General features: G+C 43.9%; 1 protein-coding gene and 1 long non-coding RNA gene across 10 annotated transcripts in view; both read left to right on the top strand.

The window, feature by feature from the left end:
- RERE (arginine-glutamic acid dipeptide repeats) overlaps positions 1 to 18,519 on the top strand; it is a 222,667-nt gene that overhangs the window by 147,738 nt on the left and 56,410 nt on the right. For all 9 annotated transcript variants that reach the window (XM_068658416.1, XM_068658409.1, XM_068658413.1 and 6 more), the window contains one exon: positions 1,983 to 2,081. In XM_068658416.1, the coding sequence (XP_068514517.1) occupies positions 1,983 to 2,081 (99 nt within the window). The remainder of the gene's footprint in view (positions 1 to 1,982; positions 2,082 to 18,519) is intronic.
- Positions 5,440 to 10,784, top strand: LOC137843326 (uncharacterized). Its single transcript, XR_011089454.1, has 2 exons — positions 5,440 to 7,068; positions 7,268 to 10,784. It is a non-coding gene; the product is annotated as an uncharacterized lncRNA (long non-coding RNA).

Here is an 18,519-nt window from a genome sequence, read left to right as displayed (position 1 = left end):
AATTTCTCCTCTAACACAGCCAATGGCATCTCTGTGCCCACCAGCAGGAGGTAAGCAGTGCAGCCCTAGAGGGCTATGCTCTCGTGCTTTCACAGCTAACTGCAGTCCTCCCTGGTTTTGGACCTCCCAGGTGTTGAATAGTGATTGTTTATCAAATTGATTTCTGGAAGCTCAGCTATTCAGGTGTTACAAAGGAGGCTCCAATTTACTTGGAACTGAAATTTCACCAGCAAATAGAATAAATTAGCTGTTACTTTCAATACGTTTAGAGACCTCAGTAAGGGAGGTAATTCCTAGCATGCGTTGCACTGCAGATGGATGGGCTTTGCAGGCAGTCACGGTCTGTTCTGTGGCATGACCAGAAAGCTGCAATGCTAATAAAATAAATGGGAAGATGTATATTGTTATATGTGGTACCCCAATTCCACCCTTTTGTGGAAACGTGCCCCAGTACGATGGACCTTTCATGCTTGCTCTCACAGCTGCATGAGCCCTGCTGGTGGTGCAGGGCATCGCTTTCGCCCTGCCAGCCTTCACCATGGTCTGCTATGACCTGATGAATGTTCTGCCCCATTGTTTACAGAAATAATTTCACTTTTGACCTAAGAAAAGTGAGATTTTTCTTCTCCTCCTCCTGTAATCAGGTTTGATATAACCATATTAATAGTGACAAAGTAGTTAATACCTTGTCACCGCGCAGTAATTGTATCTTCATCCCTGTTCAGTTCAGCAGACGGAGACAACTTCAAGAATTGGAGTACTCATCGAAATGTTTTCGGAGAGGGATCGGATGTTGGGCTGGCAGCACAGATGCTTCTGCAGGGTGGGATGCAGAGAGCTTGGGATACGTTCAGGGCAGGAAGGAAAAGCAGGAGATAATGTATGGAATTACTCTTTGGTTATTGCTGTCATAAAGAAAACTTTTCAGGATCTACAAAAATCTGTGCTGTTAGTCAATAGCTCTGGTGTCCTCAGCACCTTGTTTAGAAAAACTCACTCTTGTCTGTGCAGGGAAGTCTGCATGTAAATCCTTCTCCCTTCTGGGTATGGGAAGATAATTCAGTTTCTGTCACCCCAGCAATATGTCTCTTTCTTTTAGATCACTTTCTGAAGATATAGAGCAGGCTCCTGACTAGTCCTCCAGTTCTTAAAATCCCACTGTACTTTGAAGATAGGACAGGCAATAAATCTACAGCGTGCTAAATGTTTTCTATCAAGAGTTAAGAGCTGGAGATTCTCCTGGGCTCGTTGCTGAGTGTTTTTTCAGTGTCGTTGTTTTTCTACATCATCTACATCACCCTGATTCAAATGTCTACTTCAGACAGCTTTTGATCATGTACTTACCTACTTTTATGGTAGAAAATAAGGTACGGTGTAGGCTGTGACCATCTGAAACAGTAACGTCAACGTAGACGTTCCTCCTTGCCTTTATGTACTCTCTAGTTATCTGCAGAGGCTTTTTATTTTCCATATTTGTTTTTCAATAACACATTGATCTTTGCAATGCAGTAAGAATCCTGTAAAAAGAAATTTCTGGGTGGTAAACCTGACATCCCATAGCTTGCACTCCCTCCTGTATGTTAGGGTTTTCTGGTTGCCTGTACTAATTGGAACAAAGTACTGCCGTGTAAAATAGAACTCCTTTTGAAAAATGCTTTGGAGCTTTTTACAAATTTCCTTTGAATTTGTAATGTAAAAGATGTATTTTCAAAATATAGCCAAAAATATTCAGTGCTTTATGGCCTCAAACATCATCTGGGAGAAATCCAGGAAGGAGGGGAAAAACCATACTTGTCTTAATGTTGTCTCTGCTACTAATAAAATTCCAATTACCTTCAGGTTGTTTAAATTTCACTTCATATATCAACAGTAGAAATAATTAGGCATAGAGCATCTCATGTGGCCCCCTTTATTTTTTTTTCTCCAATATCGGATCACTGCTAATTCCATTGAATGTGCTATTTGTCTTCTTTATTTTTTAGCTACACGAAAGTAACTATGATGCTGGAAAAGCCCTGCAGCGGTTGGTGAAGAAGCCTGTGCCCAAGCTGATTGAGAAGTGTTGGACTGAAGATGAAGTGGTAGGGAAATGAATTATTCCCTTGAGCTTTACAGTTCATGTTGCTTCTCTCATTCATTTCATTTTTTTTCCAAAAGAGGTTATTTTTATGGGAAAGAAGAGAGGCAAATAATTTATTGCACAGGGTACATCTTTGCACACTCCTCAGTTAGTGGACTCTCGTTCAGCATACAGAACTTTATTAGGCTATTTTTCTAATAAAGAACGAGAGGAGAGGATCAAGTGACTGTAGTTGAGAGGACTCCATAGGGCAGATGAACAGCTGGAAAACCTCGGGGCTCTAAATTTCGCTTCCACTTTCACCTCCAGGCAGGCTGGCCCCATCCATTAACTGGAGTAGGACAAGATGTAAAAAGGCACGTGAAGCATTGTCCTGGATTTGTACCTGCTGGTGTTGGAGGAAGCTCCCAGCGTCAGCACAAGTCAGCTAATGGGAAGCTAGATAGCAGTGTTTTCTCTTAAACTGAGTTTTAAGTCCCTTTTTCCCTTCATACGGGATATTAGAAATTGCTTGCTGGCATCATTCTTGATGGATGAGTCTTTGACAAAGAGCAGACCAAAAGGAGATAATAGGGAAGCTGGGATTTAGCCACACCATCTGCATGCACACTAAAGTATGCAGGACTCGTCAGGCTCCAAAACCGTGCTGAAAACAGCACATCCATCTTAAACAAAGCTCCAGAAATAATGTATGGACATGATGAATGTGGGGTGTGCAGTAAATATCCAGCACAGTATCGTGTCCTCACCATTATGGAACTTGGATCTGGGCACATAGAGTTTAACATCCCAGTACACTGCAAGCCTCATCCACACACACGGCGTAGGGAGGAACCAGCAGGGTGATTTCTCTGGCATTGTCAGGTAGTTACAGACCTCTGGGGTATCTGGTTGGGGCTGTAGTGCCAGAGGTGAAGGAACATGTCAGCACGTTATTGCTTCCTTCAGCCAGAGGCTGAGGTTTTGGGTCTGTATGGCTTCAGATGGAAATTCCTGCTATTGATATTAGCCTACTAAAAGAGTAAGTATTAGCCTACTAAGAGTATGAGCCTATTAAAAGATTCTGCAGCCTGATAGTGGAGGGGGAAAAAAACAAAGAAAACAACTTCTGAGCTGAGAAAGACACCTCTTCAGAAAAGCTCTAATTGACAGAGAAGGTGCTGGGAAAGCACTCCATGCTCCCAGACGAGTGGACCACATTTTGTATTCCTGTGTCTTTGCAGAATTTGGGGGAGATGATATCTGCTCAAGAATTAAAAAGGCAAAGGTTTCTCCTTGTGGTTTGTTTGTTCTGCAGTTTAATTGCTGCAATTGTGAGATTGCTGCTGGCTTAATTTTTATGTGTATGACATAATGCAACTGTGCTTATTAAAGTGTTTTGTAGGGTTATAAATCACACGAAGTTGGGAGCAAATTATAGATTCTTAATTTGCTGACAGCTAGTAAACAAGCAGATTCATATTCTGTCTGAATAAATAGCAATATTTGTTGCATTCAGCACAAAAGTTGCATTTTCTGGCAGCGTGCGGAAACCAAATGCTGTTGTTACAACCCTTTGTTTGTCAGACCTTGCAGCTTGAGCTCGCATGCAAGTACTTGACTGCAAACAGGGAGACACTTGTGCATTTTCACGGTGTGGGAGAAGAGAAGTGCTGAACGAGTTCACTTGGATTATGTCCTAAAAATATTTTGCATTTTAATGCCGCTGTTAAATGCGCTTAACAAAATAGATTTATGTCAGATGGAATGCGTAAGAAGACAGTGCCTCCTTAGCAAGCTGACTAGGCATGTCTGGGTTGGTGAAAATGGAAAAAGGTTATTTCCTAGCTCAATAATTAGGCGGTGGTGTGCACTAAAATAGAAAATCAGATGGCTGAAATTTAGCTATGATAAAATATTTATCAAAGAAGAACCTCAGACTCGCTTGTGGTTTTTACCTTTCACCGTCCAAAAAGCTGCTTTTCTCATGTGTGATAATAAATGTGGTATAAATGGAAGTAGAAATTCAACACGTTGTGTGTACCTACCAGGTGTCTAAATGAAAAATCTGATTTGGGGCAAGACAACACGGTTCATGTAAAAGACAAGCAGAGTTCTGTGGGTTGCTGTTGTTTTTCTTTTTGAACGTATGAACTTTTAAGGTAGTTAATTGGTAGAGTAAAAGTACATTTGGAAATACAAATAAAAATACAATTTGTGTTCTTTTGTTAAGTAATTAAGGTGGCATTGGTGCTGTAAAATAGGGCTGATAATAGGTGGCGTTTTCATGGGCTCTTAACACTTCTTAATTATTCCGACGGTGGCTGGAGAGACTTTTTTTTTTAAGCTGTAGTTTATCTGAAAGCCTTTCAAGGATTTATTCCAATGAATTGTGTGTACTTGCTCTCTCCTCATACGTACCCTTGTGCAAGAGCTAGATTAGGGCAGGCCAGGCTGTGTAAACCCGTGTTCAAGTTGGCTTTATTCAGAAAGCCAACAAAGAACCTTTGTGGTAAGGAGGGTGCCTGAAGTGGTGGGGTGGAAGAGGATCGTGTGCTAGCACGGCAGCAAGGCAAGCAGAGGGTGAGTAAAAAGCCTAGAACATGCTTTCCTAATAAGGTTTTCGGCAATCTCATCACAAAAGGGCATTTTGTTTGGGGCGCTGGCTGTTGGAACAAATGCTTCCAGTGCTCAGCCTTGTGCTCGCTGTGTTTGTCCTCGCGCTGTCATTACCTCCGTTTTCTCTGCCTACATTCTTTCCGTAGAATGGTTAAATCGAACGCTGCCAACTCCTCTTCTTCTGTGCCGAGGGTTTTTTTTTTCACTCTCCTTGTTTTTTCCATCAGCTGCACTATGCTGAGAATGCCAGAGCTGCTGCAGCTCGGGGATTTTGATCAGCAGTCCGTGTTAAATGGTAGAGAACAGAGCCTTGCGAGCAAGAAAAGGCAAAATTTACTGAAAAGTGAAACATTACTCCAAAAGTGCAGCCCCTGTGAGTGCAGACTAATGATCGTTAACTCTATAAATCATTGTCAGCCTCAGCTCGTTTTATCATATTTGTTCCTGTTCTGTTCCATCCAAGTTTCCAGAAACACTTGGCAGTCCTCCAGCCTCGGCAGAGCCAAAGATCAAACTGTGCTCTTATTTATAGACAGCTAAGCTCCACCTGCAGAACTTCATAGCTTGTTTGTCTCCGGCAGTTTGTAGAAAACTCCAGATTAAAGCAGCTGCACTGCACTCCTGAGCCTTTCTGGGGCTTGCAAGGCAAATTTCCTTCTCGTTGGCTCCGCAAACCTGCAGCAAACTCCCCCTGCACCATACGTAGGGTGCTGCAGCTGCACGGGAGCTCCACAGCCAAGGGTTTTGCAGAGGAAGAGACTGCGTCAAACCCCAAATCTGGCCAAAATAATTAAATTTCAGGGAGATCCTTAGTATTAAGTGTGTCTCCCCCATGTTGTGATGGGAAGCAATGAGCAGCAGGGAGTCTCAGGTGATGTGGGGCTGGTGACCTGAGAGTGGCACCAGTGAGGGAAGTGGAAGACCCAGGTGCAAACCATGTCCCTGTTTGTGCTGGGCTTCATCTTCTCTTGCAGCCCAGCAGTTACCTACTGAGTGATTTTTATAACTCTTATGAATAGGCAGATGCCACACCAGGCACTAAGCTCTGCTCAGTTAACCCCCTAACTGGGAAAGGCTCTGTAAATGACCAGCTCCATCCCAGAATGGCTGAGGCTGGAGGCACCTCTGGGACCACCTGGTCCAACCCCTGCCCAAGCAGGGCCACTTAGAGCAAGTCGGCCAGGACCATGAACAGAAAATAATTAATAAAACCAAATCACAGCTTCCCTTGTCTCATTTTTTCCACTCCTGCCGTTCTGATCCTATGATATTCTCCTTCCCCCTGCCAGCCTTCACAACAATTTTGTTATTACAAAGTTAATTTTCTGCCACTTTGTAAGATCAGTGTCTGAAAAGCTTGGTTGCAGGGAGAGGCAAGAGACAGAGGGAACGGAGCACCGGGGCAGTGTCAGGTTAGTGGGCAGGTGGCAAAAGCACCTGAAGGGGAAGTGTGGGCACAGCGATGCAGGGACACAACTGGCTGGGTCCAAAAGTCGTTCTTCAACCGTTATGCTTCCTTAGGTCAAAAACCCTCCGAGTTGGTTGTTGAGTTACTTGCATGAGTGTTTTGAGTGAGTTTCCACTGTGCAGGGTGGGTGGGTACTGTCCTTCGGCTGTGGATGGGATAGCCAGGCGTTGTCCAGCACAGGTCTCTGCAGCATTCAGGAGGATTTGTGATCTGTGTGAATAGCTCAAATTTATTGTAGTTAGTTTTTAACTCTTTCTGCCAACTATCCGTTGCCCGAAGATTAAGCCTTTCTTGTTAATTAAAAGCCCTTTGCTGCCTGTGACCGATCTATCCGGTAGGAGTTGCCTTGCAATGATCAGAACTGATTAAAATAAAGGATGGAGGTTATTTTTACTACTGATGAAGTGGTTACAGAGGTTTAGATCAAATTAAATAGAGGATAAAATTTACCACTGATTGAATTAAATGGAAGGCTCTGTAAATATGAAGATGGAGGTTTGCTGTCTCCCTGGTGTTTCTGAACCCATGGCTATTTTTAAACCTTTCTCATTCCAGTACGTATATTCGGGGGCACACTGTGAAAACCACAGTCCTTCCCTCCTGCCTACTAAAACCAGCTGAAGCAGCTCCTTCACCGATGCATCTACAGGCAGCTCTAAGAGCAGCTGCTTCCTGTTTATAAAGGCTGCTGCTCCACCTGACAGCATCAATCTCCAGCGTGACTTGGTGAGCAGGGCTTGGTTTTCTCTTGCCGTGCTGACGAATTCACTCCTGCAGACAAATTCAGCGAGCAGTTGTGGTGCAGAACACCGCATCGAAGCGCTTTCCAAGCAGACCAGCGTTGTGCAGCATCACCTGGGGGCGATCCTGTTTGTTCAACCTGGGCTGCAGTGCCTACCACAAGGCAGCAGTGGGGTTCCAGGTGGGTGCTTGCTTTGGGAAGAGGCCACACAGTGTGCTGTTAGGACAGAGCAGGTCGTTTTGACCACAAATACCATGCCTGATGTGAATGGCACGGTGCTGGGGCAAAGGGATCGACCTGGACCTTCAGGCAAGTGACAGGCTGGTATCTTTCACTAATGCAAGGCTAGAGTAACCCCATTTCCTCTTATTTTCTTCAGCCATCCTCCTAGTCCCCAGGACCTGGTAGCACGTGGGCTCTGTGACGCTCCGGTCTGCTCATCCTGCATGCAGCCATGGGCTGTGGCGTGGGCAGGACGTGGTGTTTGCCTTTCTGTGCTCTGAGACAACAAAAATGCTTCGCTGGAGCTCAGCCAGGAATGTTGGAGGGGAAGAGAAATCATTGGTTCTGCATCTCCTGGCCACCTCTGAAAGTGGTTCTTTGTGGCTCTGACAGCACGGGCTGTTTTGGTGCAACATCAGTGATCCCTATTAGGGATGGGGTGGTGCTGATCAATTAACCTTCTCCAGATGGAAATATTTCTAAAATTAAGTTGAAACTGTATTTAGAAACATACTGACTTATAGCTTTCTGTCTATCGGGAACAACTACAACTAACCCCAATGCTGAGCACTTGTAGTTGAACCCTGGAGCCTGTCTTGAGGACACACTGCTTCACTTTCCCCATGTGCCAGACCCGGAGCAATGATCTTGAGCTGCTTTCAGTTTAGTTTGACTTGAAACACCCCCATTTTCTGCTGTGGTTTCAGTGGAAATATTTCCCAAGAAAAATTGTCCTAATGGGATTTCCACTCTCTTGGGACGAGACGTGCTCTGAAAGCAGCTTCTATAATTTCAGTGATGCTCAGAACAATTCCGAGCTAACGCTTGCTCCTGGTCCCAAAATGAGCTGTGTCTGCACGCTTCCATTTCAGATAAATAACCTATCAAGTGACTGTCATTTACAGCAGATACAATGTTCATCTGAAGTTTTAATTTAATGAAATAGTTTTCAATTCCGGCCTGCCACACATATTGGGAACAGTGAAGGAAATAGTCCAATTCTGGCTGTTCTTCATGTAACAGTTCTCTTTTTTTGTCTCTATTCAGAACGTGCTTTTTTCCTGTCTTTTTATCAAAAGTACCACCAAAATCAATACAGCTTACAGGAGAGAGAAATACAAATCAGAACTAAAAGAGAACCTCTAGTTTATTAGGTTTTTAATTAAACATGATGAACACATTTTAAATAACACAAAGGCCTCAGGCAGAGCTGCATCTAATCGAAACAGATTAAGTCACCCGTCCACACTTGGGTAGTTATTAATTCTGTTTATTTATGCATGCTTGCTGAAGGCAGAGTTCACTGCTGCTGTGTTGCAGTTTATTGCACAGGGAGGCTTTTGCTGCATGGAATTGTGCTCCTAATTAGCATTCAGATGTTGATGATGAAGAACATTGGTGAGGCTAATTGAACCACCTCTACAATTCAGGGCTGCCTTCCAAAGTTAAGAGAATCAGGCTGAAGCAGTAGTTTTTGCGTTATTTCTTGGACTCTTCCTCCCTTTTCTCCTCCGCTTTGTCCCATCTTTTCAAGAGATGTTAAAATTCTCAAAAAGCAAATGCAAAATGTTCCTTCGGAAGGAGGTTTTGCTCGTGCATCTCCATGCAGAACTGCTGATGACACACTGTGACATCCTTGATAACTAGCTTTTATCATGAAATATGCTGCCCTTTAAATATTTTACATTGCTTTTGATGTAGAGTAGTTGAGGTAAACAACCTAGATTCAAACAACCTCTTAAATTTATGTGCAGGGATAGTTAATCCTTGCTGGCGATAAACCTTAATTGGCCATGTACATGGATTTACAAGTTCATAAATTTTAAAATATCCACACCTGGCTTCAGCTTAAAGCTCATTTGTCATAAAATACAAGTGGAGATCTGTCTGCCAAAAATGACAAGATACAGCAAACTAATTCCCTAACGTGTTTACGAGTGTTTGTAATCCAGCGTAGCTGGTCAAGAAATTACTTATGCAAAACACACGTACTTATTTGCCTGGCTTTTCTGCCTGGAATCATCTTCAAATGTCTCTCATCTGCCCTTTTTGGAATATCTGCTCATGAAAACATTGTTTTCATTGCTCACTCCTTTGAAGCCAGCCTTTTCAGTTATGCTGGAAGACAGAGCTGCTTACTGGGGCAAAAATACCATGAATTTTATTTACTGTTTATGTGGCAGCTATAGAAAATGTGATTCATAGCAAAATTGAAACAGAGCCTCTCGAATGGTGAGAAGGAAAAAATATCATCAAGGGATATTTGAAAAGGAGGCTGGCATTGCAAGGCTGCGGTTGAGTAATTGAGTGGGCTTAGAAGGTTAAGATATCACTTGCTGCTTGGTTTTAATTTTTTATCCACAAAAAGTAAACATTACAGCTTCTTAGTGGGGTACCAGTTCCTGTTAATGTTTTCTGGACTTCAGAAATCAAGCCGTCCGGTGCTGTTTGCAAGTGCATTAGTCAAAAACAGCTGAAAATTAGCTGAGGATTGAAAGAAAAACAAGCCATGGTCTAGTAAGTCCTCTATTTTAATAAGAATAAATCAAGTTTCAGTTTAAGAAAAAAGGTGGGAACGTACAGTCCCAACTACGGTGTATTCTAAGAACTTAGGCTATAAAAAAAAAAACACATCAATCCTCACGGTAAAAAGTAACTGATGAAGGACAAGATTCTTCTGCTTGGGGGGAAAAAAACAAAACCCAATTATTTAAGAGTTGCATAAAACTCCAGTTACTCAGCAGTTGACAGATACACAAAATTATGAGGTGTAATACAGCCAGAAAATATAAGGTATAATCTGGCTAGGAAAGGTGAATTTAGCTTAAACACAGCTTTTTAGACAAAAGATATCCATCTTTTGGGTTGTGATTAACTTGCATCAGTCTTTGATCCAAGCCCTTGTTTAAAGGGATCAATATTGCACATACAGCACTGAGTTTATTGTCAAGTCCTTTCGGAAATGAGACAGTGAATTAAAAATCAATTATACGTGCAGAAAAGTTTGTGTAGGGCAATCAATTTTGTCCTTTTAGTTTGCAGAAAGATTCCATTGTTTAACCAGCTGTGAAGAGGAATGAATTTTAAAAGCCTCCAGCAAATGAGATAGCCCAAATGGGGTGGGGGTAGATTCAAAAAAAATTATTTCAGCATTTCATGTACAGCAAAGGCTGCCTTCAGGGATAAATCTATAAATCCTGTCAGTGACCTTGGCTTCAAAATGGGTGATTTCACTGCTTTCGTTAATCTTGATCTTTCCACAGCTGCCAGATAAGTTAGCCTTTTCTTAACAATATCATTATAGTTTTTGTTTGCTTTGTTTAACTGCCATATGTTTCTCGATTCATCGTCTTTCTGCCTTCATGTGGAATATTTTTATCTATTAAGTGCTTGCCATATTGCTGATCCCCCAAAATAATACAACAAATATTTACACTGGCCAGTTGCCACGGCTCAGAGGGCTATTTCTGCACGGGGCCGGGAAGCTAAACTCCGAGCTGAACTCCTCTGTAAACTGAATAATTTGTAGGTGCTTTCACAAGTTGGGTTTGGTTTGGTTTTCTAAAAAAAAATAGGCTTGTAATAGGGAGACAGAAGCACAGTTCACTGTTGCCAGAGGGAAGGAATCTGCTGCCTGGAAGATTAATAAATGCTCTAGCAGTTGATTGTTGAAACCATGTTTTTCATCTCATTTTCAAGGGCGTCTTAAAAATGGAGATCGCTTACACTTGGTAGCGTTCTCGATCATCTTTCCGTGTTCATTTCAAAACGAGAACAAGACACTGGGGGACTTGAGAGATTGCGTCTGTTCTCCCATCGGGCAGAGTGGTTATTTTATAAATGAAGAGGGCCAAAAAAGCTGTCCTTCGTAGTTTCTTAGCAACAGAGCCGGAGTCGGGTTTAACGTCCGCGCGTACCGTACGAGTGCTATGTATAGCAGCACGGGCTGTGCAGCTCGGCAGCGTGGCGGCTGAAACAAAGGGCACTCACCCAGCCTTGGGCAGGGGAAGAAAATCTGCCCAGTGTGCCCATACGGTGCACGGCTCGTCGTCTTCCTCCTCTCGCCGTCAGATGATGCCCTGGGCAGGGGCACGGTGGCTGTCTGCACTGCTCCGACAGCTAATTCAGATTTTTGTCTGCAAAGAGATCTGGAATCTGATTTAAATATAATGCCTTTTATCCCGTTTCTTTCTGAAAGGAAACTGAGTCACAGCATTAACAGTAAGAGCGTCAGGCGAGCACAGGGATTGTCATAATTACGGCAGCTTCTAGGGTTAATGCTTTTGCTACAGCAAGCAGAACCAAAGGAGTGAGTGTTGTAATCATGGTAAAACTAACCCCCCATCAGTTTCTTAATTTTTTTAATTTAATTTTTAGAAGATACTGTGTATCAAAGCTGTCTTGCTTACGTTCCACTCACCTGTTTACTCTCCATTTTTGTACATATTTAATTCCCAAATTCCAAAATCCAGAATTTTGTAAAGATTCATATTTGTTAGTAGTATGATGGACTTCTGAGTCTGGTAAATTCCATAGGGTACTTCTCACAGTTTGCTTCCCCTTCTGAACACAAATTTAGTAAATGCCCTTCCATAGGCTTTCTGGCTTGTTTTCCTTGATGTACATTGTCCCAGCGTCTAGGATTGTGTGAAGGTTTTCATGGTTTTGAAAACAGTTCTTAAATTTAAATACAATAGTGTTTAACTCCCTGTTTTCAGAAGATTGATTGTTTTGGAAATGCTCTAAATAGCGTGATTTAAATTTTACCTTTCCTAATGGTCTAGGAGGGGGACATCCACGTGCATAGGGAGACATCCACAGCTCTTGGTTTCATTTCAGATGGTGTCAGTGGCCATGGCATATTCCAGTAGTTGGAGTTTGTCTTGCAGCTGTTAAGAAATTTGCATCAGTCTAAAGAATCCCTATCTCTGTACTACCTAAAAGTGCAATTTTAATATAGTAATAAGTAATGGTGCACTGCTGTGTTGTTTTCCATGTCAAGTGTATGATAGAAACGCTGCCCAGCATCTTTCCAGGTCATTTTGGCTTAGTCTAAGTTGATACAGCTACCAAGTGATTCTTAGCCATGGCAGAATTACTGCAGTAAATGCATGGAGCCCAGGAATGGCTTGAAACCTGGGAGCAATCTTAGCTGTGACTCACACCACATGAAAAGCTCTTCAGCTTGCTGTGTCCGAGGTGCTTTTTGCTGTAAAGGATGCAGAAATGTTCGGGCACAGTTCCTTTGTCTTTGCCGTTGTACCCAAGGATGAGCAGTGCTATCCTTGCAGAAGGATGTTCCATGCCCTCTTTGCATTTCTGGGAATATTTATTCCAGTTTGTCCATGTTGTTTGTTTTCTCTAGTGAGGTGAAGAGTCTTACGGTCTCAGGAAATTGCCAGGCTCTTACCAGACTCTGAGATTTTGTAGAGGCACCTTGGTTGGGCCGTGCTGCCAGCGGGAGCCATCGTGTGCTACAGGCGTAGGAAATAAAAGCTATCTGTTTTGCTGCCTTGCAAGTGGTAATTCAATATTTTAGATTGTTTGGGCAGCGAAGGGTAGGGTAGCGCTGTTGAACTGCTTAAGCCTGATGGATGGAGAAGAAACACGTTTTCAGGACTGCAATCCATAACCCAGATGGAGCGGCGTGACGCCGGGGAGGCTGGCAGCTCCGGCTAAGGAACGGGAGCCTGAAGCTGAACCCTTACTGATTTAGGCACCTGCAGGTAAAATATCTTCAGAAATCGTGTTGGAGGAACAGCAGAAGCAGTGCCCAGGATGCTGGGGACTTGGCATCCAGGTAAACCTTGGTGACAACCAACTTGAGCTCCGTGGCAGAGGGTCTTGCCAAAGGAGACTGATACTGAACCAAACAATTATCTAAAAAATGGGAGTTTTTGTATAATTAAGGGTATTTTTGAAATACGGCACTCTTAAAGTTTTGATTTTAATGTCAGGAAAAGCTCATTTTGAACAGGTATTTGATTTTTCTAATAGCTATGAGGAGAAAAACCAAGACTAAACAAAAGTAACTTTTCCTAGTGACACTGGATTTGCTGTGATCCTGCCTGACAGCTCATCTGAGACTTATTTACTGTGGACCAGGGGATGTTACAGCAGAAAATGACAGAATTCCTCTTTGAATTGGTATAGTGACATAGTTCTTATTTAAGAAACTCTGATTACTGTCACAACATGGATGCTCTGTGTGCTTTAGCGCTCAGGACTTATCTTTCCTGCACAAGCGTAAGCAGCTTGAATGCCAAGCTACACCTCATTTGCAAGTTCTGTTTGCATGATAAATTTTATTTTTCTAATCTTCCCTATCAACAGCGCTGATTTTTTTTAATCTTTCAGATGACATAAAAATGCATTTTAATGAAGCAAATTATATAGCTTTGTCTCCTTTTGTGCACAAGCGGGGCGGCCATATTCAATTAGGCTGAAAAATGATCATTTGTTCTATTACAGGCTGTAACAGAGCGAGAGAGAAAACTGTGATCCATCACCAGTTGCTCAGCTTTATGTTACTTAAATCACTTGCCATTCTGTCAGCAGCTCCGAACCCTCTATGGGAGCCATTATTTAATTTAAGTTTGTGGAGGTGTCACTTGTTTGATAATAGGCTGCTTCTGTAGTAGACACGGAGCGACTAAATATTAATCATTTTCTGCATCCATCCAAGATTCCTAATTAGTTAGAAGGGTAACAGCGCCAGTAAAGCTAATGATTATGCTGCCATAAAAAGAATGTGACAGCAAATAAGGACTCGATCCAGCGAGATGCTGAGTGCCTGCCAGTGCCGGGGAGCCTGCGGGAGCTGGGGACACCGAGCGGTGTGCGGGGTAAATGGGGGGCGTGGGGCGACCTGGGGGGGCATCCTATAGATTTGGGAGTGCAGATGCCACCTTGGAAGGATCCTGTTTCCCGTTTCGTAGCAGCCAAGCAGCTCGGCTTTCAATCTTTTTTGAGAAGTTTGTTGTCAGCACAGAGGAAGCTCCCCAGGACAGCCTGTAAATAAGCTGAGCCGCTGCAGAGCTCTGCTGGAAGGGGCGTGCGGTTAGGTCGACTCTTCCTTCCTTCTCGCCTGGGGTTGTGTAAAGGCTCTGCCCTGCTGCTCGGCGCTGCTGAGGGTGCAATCAAAAACAACCACTTGGTGCTCCGTGTCCGATGCTGCTTTTGTGCTTTCGTGTGCTGTGGTTTTGAAGATACAAAGTGCACATCGCTCCTGGGTTTGTGGTTTCGCTTCAGCTTTTACTGCCCTCTGATATCTTGCTCGGTCCCCTATCCACGTGTGCACGATCCACCACATGTTTTCTTTCTTGTTTGTTTCTTCGTGCCCTTCCTCTTCTCCCTTACACCCCTATTCATAGCATCCTCTCAGATTTATATTTAGGCTATATGGGGAGATGGATCAGACAGGGGCTTATGCATTTAGAGGACCCAAATAAGCACCCCAGCATCTTGCTCTCCCCTGGATTGGAGTAATTTCAAGCACTCAGATCAACCATTCCACTTCTTACAAATTGGAGAAGGCGAAAGAAGGCACCTCTGGTTCATTAGGGTGCTTATTTTACAAAGGAGTTAACCTGTTACGGAGGACACTGTCTGGGTCTGTAGGTCTGGGAGGCAATTTCAGAGTCTCAGCACTTCTTCCCCACATCTGCACCTTTCACATTCCCTTTGCCACCGTTCTCCTTTGTTACACATGCATCATTTCTGGGCCTTCATTTCCGATTCTTTTTTTTCTCTCTCTTCTATTCATGGCTCACTTTTTCACATTTGGCACCCTCTCCCCCCGCCCCTCGACTAGATGTTTTGATTCAGAGGCCCTTACACAAAAGAAAAGGGAACTTATGAATCATCTGCTTCTTTTTAAAGCTACTTTTATGCGTTGCTGCCAAGATCACCGTGTGAGCCAACGTCTTCCTCGGTAATTGGATGGCGGCGTTGCGGAAGTGCATCAGTCACTCGCTGTGATCTTACGTTCGCGGGACAAAAAAGCAGTGGATAATTGAACAATGCAGGTTGTAGCGTGGGTCCCCGTGCCACGGGAGCTTGCAAGGAACCGAAACCTCGCGCAGTGGAAATTAGTTTTAAAGGGGGGAAAAAAAAAATCAGAGCTGATAATTGTCAGGCAGCTCAGCTGATGGTGCATCCACGCTGCCGTAAGCACTCCGCTTGCAGATTTTGGTGCTCGAGTTGCATGGTGAGCAGCCCCACTCCAGCTCTACCGAGGGGCTTGCTGACATGCTGTCTGCTGTCTCTTGGTGGGAACAGCTCAGGGATTTCTCATAACTTTTTTTTGACGGGCAGAATTTTGATATAATAAAAGCCCTGGTGATGGTCAGCAAACCCGGCTTCAAAAACGGGTGGCAACCTTGGGCAGTGCAGCACTGAAGATGGCTTTCTGGAGGAGATCTGGAGTGTTCTGAACGTGCTTGTGTCAGTCTTGGGTGTTGAAGGCTTTCTGATACTGTGTCATCCTAGGTGGAAATGGAAGCTGGCTGCTAAACTTTCATTTCTCTAACTACAACGATAGAAATTCTCGAACCATCAGAACCCCCCCTTTTTGTTGTGAACACTTGAGCAGGATGGAGAACTCCTGCCCTACAGGACAGAGCTTGCTTTCTGCTTAATCTAGGTCTCTCACTGAGCCCGAGTCTCTTAGCTTGGAATTTATTTCATCATTTCTATTATTTCTTAAATCCAGATGTGCTGTCTCAGGTATCTCTTCACTACTCTGCAGAGTGGCAGATGAATCCTGAGACACGTTGAGGAAGCTTGTAGGGGTTGTTACGCCTTTTTAGTAAGGGTCACAAACTGGGATTTTTATCTTGGTGCTTGAACTCAAACGTGGGCACTGTAACTGCAAACAGCCCCGCTGTTTAATTATTTACTCGGCGGAGTCACCTGCAGAAATATTTGCCTCTCTATGTGGATAATTTCCTTGGGGATTCTTGCCACCATTTTGTCTCATTATTCTCGGATCTGTTCGTTGCTCTAAAGCATGGGAGCTCTTGAAGTGGTTTTGTTCATTTCCTTCTGTCATTTGCAGCAAGTCACTGTTTGACGGCAGAAATACAGCCTCCAGAATAATTGACAATAATGGCTGAAATCCCAGAGGAACAATATTTCCGCAATAGGGAACTTCCACTAGAAATACAGCGTTCGGGTCTTGAAAGGATCGCACAGTACATTTCAAGTAGTCTGAGTGCAGCTTTTTGTCTGCAGTGTTACAAATCGAGTGAAAGGACAAAAAAATGGCACTGAAAGCGGAGAACTTCGGGCTTGCATAATGATGTCAAACTTGAGCAAATTGACATGTATTTTTGGAACTCTGTATGATCCACGTAACACAAAGATAAGTCTTTTCTGGGGGAAAAAACGAAGGAAATGGAAATGTTCGGGTGTTTAAGTAGAAAGCTTGAGTTGGAGGCTTATCTTATGCTAAGCCTCGGGTTAGTTATTAGCTGGTGGTCTGACCGTGCTGAGCTGCAGCTCCGGGCTGGGATGGGCGCGTGTCTGTGCTCACCCAGTGCCTACAACAGGAGTTCTGTTATTGATAACTTCATGGAGATCTGCTCGGTGGGAGCAGCGAGGCATTCCCTACGCTATTCCAAGCTCCGTAAATGTCACGGTAAGGAAAAAAACATGAGGCGAAGGAAATGCAGAAGGAAGCTGATGCATGGTGTTTTCCTCTGGACTAGATTTTGCCTAATAAAGGTGACGAAACGCAACGGCTGCAGCCCCGTGGACAGAGGTGCGCGTTCCGAGGGAAATAGGACTTGAAGAATGAATTGGTGCTGTGGGTTTGGGTACGGGTGTTTGAGGGCTGGAGAATGGGAGGCAGGGAAGGTTAATATTCTGAACCGATGCGTGAGGAAATGTTGCGTAGTAGGGTACTTTGTCTTCCACATAAGGGTGGCTTCTCCATTTTGTTTTGTGTCTGCTTTTGGATTCTCCACTTCAACTCTTTTCATCCCATTCAAAAAATAATAATAATTGGAACTTTTACTTTTACATTTTTACAGTGTATTTTCACCAATTCTGGATGAGCATTAGTCTAAGAAACAAAAAGCAGATAGCTTTTTGCCCTTGGAAGTTTGCAGGTTAAGTGCTGAATTTCTGCTGCTTTCCTATCTTAAAGGGAGATCCTTTCAGATGTCATAAGGGAAAGGAAGCGTATCCTTGGAAAGAGATATTGTCCAACTTTTTTTACTTGCTGTTTAGTTTTGATCTACCATAAGGCTTTTTCCATATGCTAACTTTTTAACAGCAGTTTAAAATAATCAGAAGTGAATCTGTGTACAGAAAAAGATAATCTGAAGTAGAATCAAAAGCTTGCTGTTGTCTCTTGGCAGCAGCAAATTGTTTTGTTTTTCTGGGTCACAAATGTGCCAGACCTTTTCTTCTCTTTAACTCTGCAAATGCCTCTTAAAAAAAAAAAAAATCACTTAGGTGAAAACTCACTGAAATCTTTCAGCTTTGTTTGCGGCGGTGAGAAACTGTTGATTGCAGGAGATGACAAAGTTCAGGTGCCAGGAATAGATAGCGAGCTTTGGTGGTGTTTTTTTTCTTAAGCCCACAGAAAGGGCTGGGCTCAGAAGCCGGGCTCATGGACACGTGCAGAAAGAAGCAGTTTGGTGGAGGTGACGGAGGTTGCAGGAGGCTTTGTGGGTCCCGGCGAGCTGCGCAGGTCTGGAGCCAGCGTGGTGCCGGGTAGGTGGGTGCCTGCCAGCAGAAGGCCTGCCATGGGTATTTAAATACAAATGTGGGCAAGCTGGCCTGCCCAGTTCCTTGCTGGTGGAAATGACTATGTGTAGTAGCATGGGGAAATGCCTGCAATGTCTCCGTACCGTGGGCCTGGGTGTTTGCAGCTGGTGGCAGCTCGGGCTTGCTGCGCTGGGGAAGCTCTGCCCACAGCGGGACCCGGTGCTGCCAGGGTCCTGTGGCCTGCTCGGGTTATTGGGGACACCCCATTTTGTCCCCCATCCCGACTTTATTGGGGTTGAGCTGTGAAAGGAGCAGCCCTTGACCCAGCACTCGTGTGCCTTTTGCTCGCCTTGCTGTCAGACGTGTCACAGGCACTGCCGTGGCGTTACGATGGATCCTAACGCTTGCAATAGTCCAGGAATCGCATTGCCAGCGAGGCAGGGCTGTTTATCAAATACCCTTTCTAGAGCTCGGGAAAAGTAAAGTCAGTTTTCTTTTTTTTTCCTCCTGCTGCTGCTTTAATATCCAGCCCTTTTTTGATCTCTGCACCAGCATCTGATGTGCCACTGCAGGCTGTCCTTAGATCAGGTTTCTTGGCGCGCTGTTGACTTTATCTCGTTTACCGGATCACATTTCTGCTGCCATACGCTGTGTGATCGCAGCCTCCCTGCAGCTCCTCAACAATTAGCGACC

Source organism: Anas acuta, chromosome 22 (assembly GCF_963932015.1).
Source record: "Anas acuta chromosome 22, bAnaAcu1.1, whole genome shotgun sequence".
NCBI lineage: Eukaryota > Metazoa > Chordata > Aves > Anseriformes > Anatidae > Anas > Anas acuta.
Note: the sequence above shows the minus strand (reverse complement) of the source record. Positions and strands in the feature narration are given on the sequence as shown.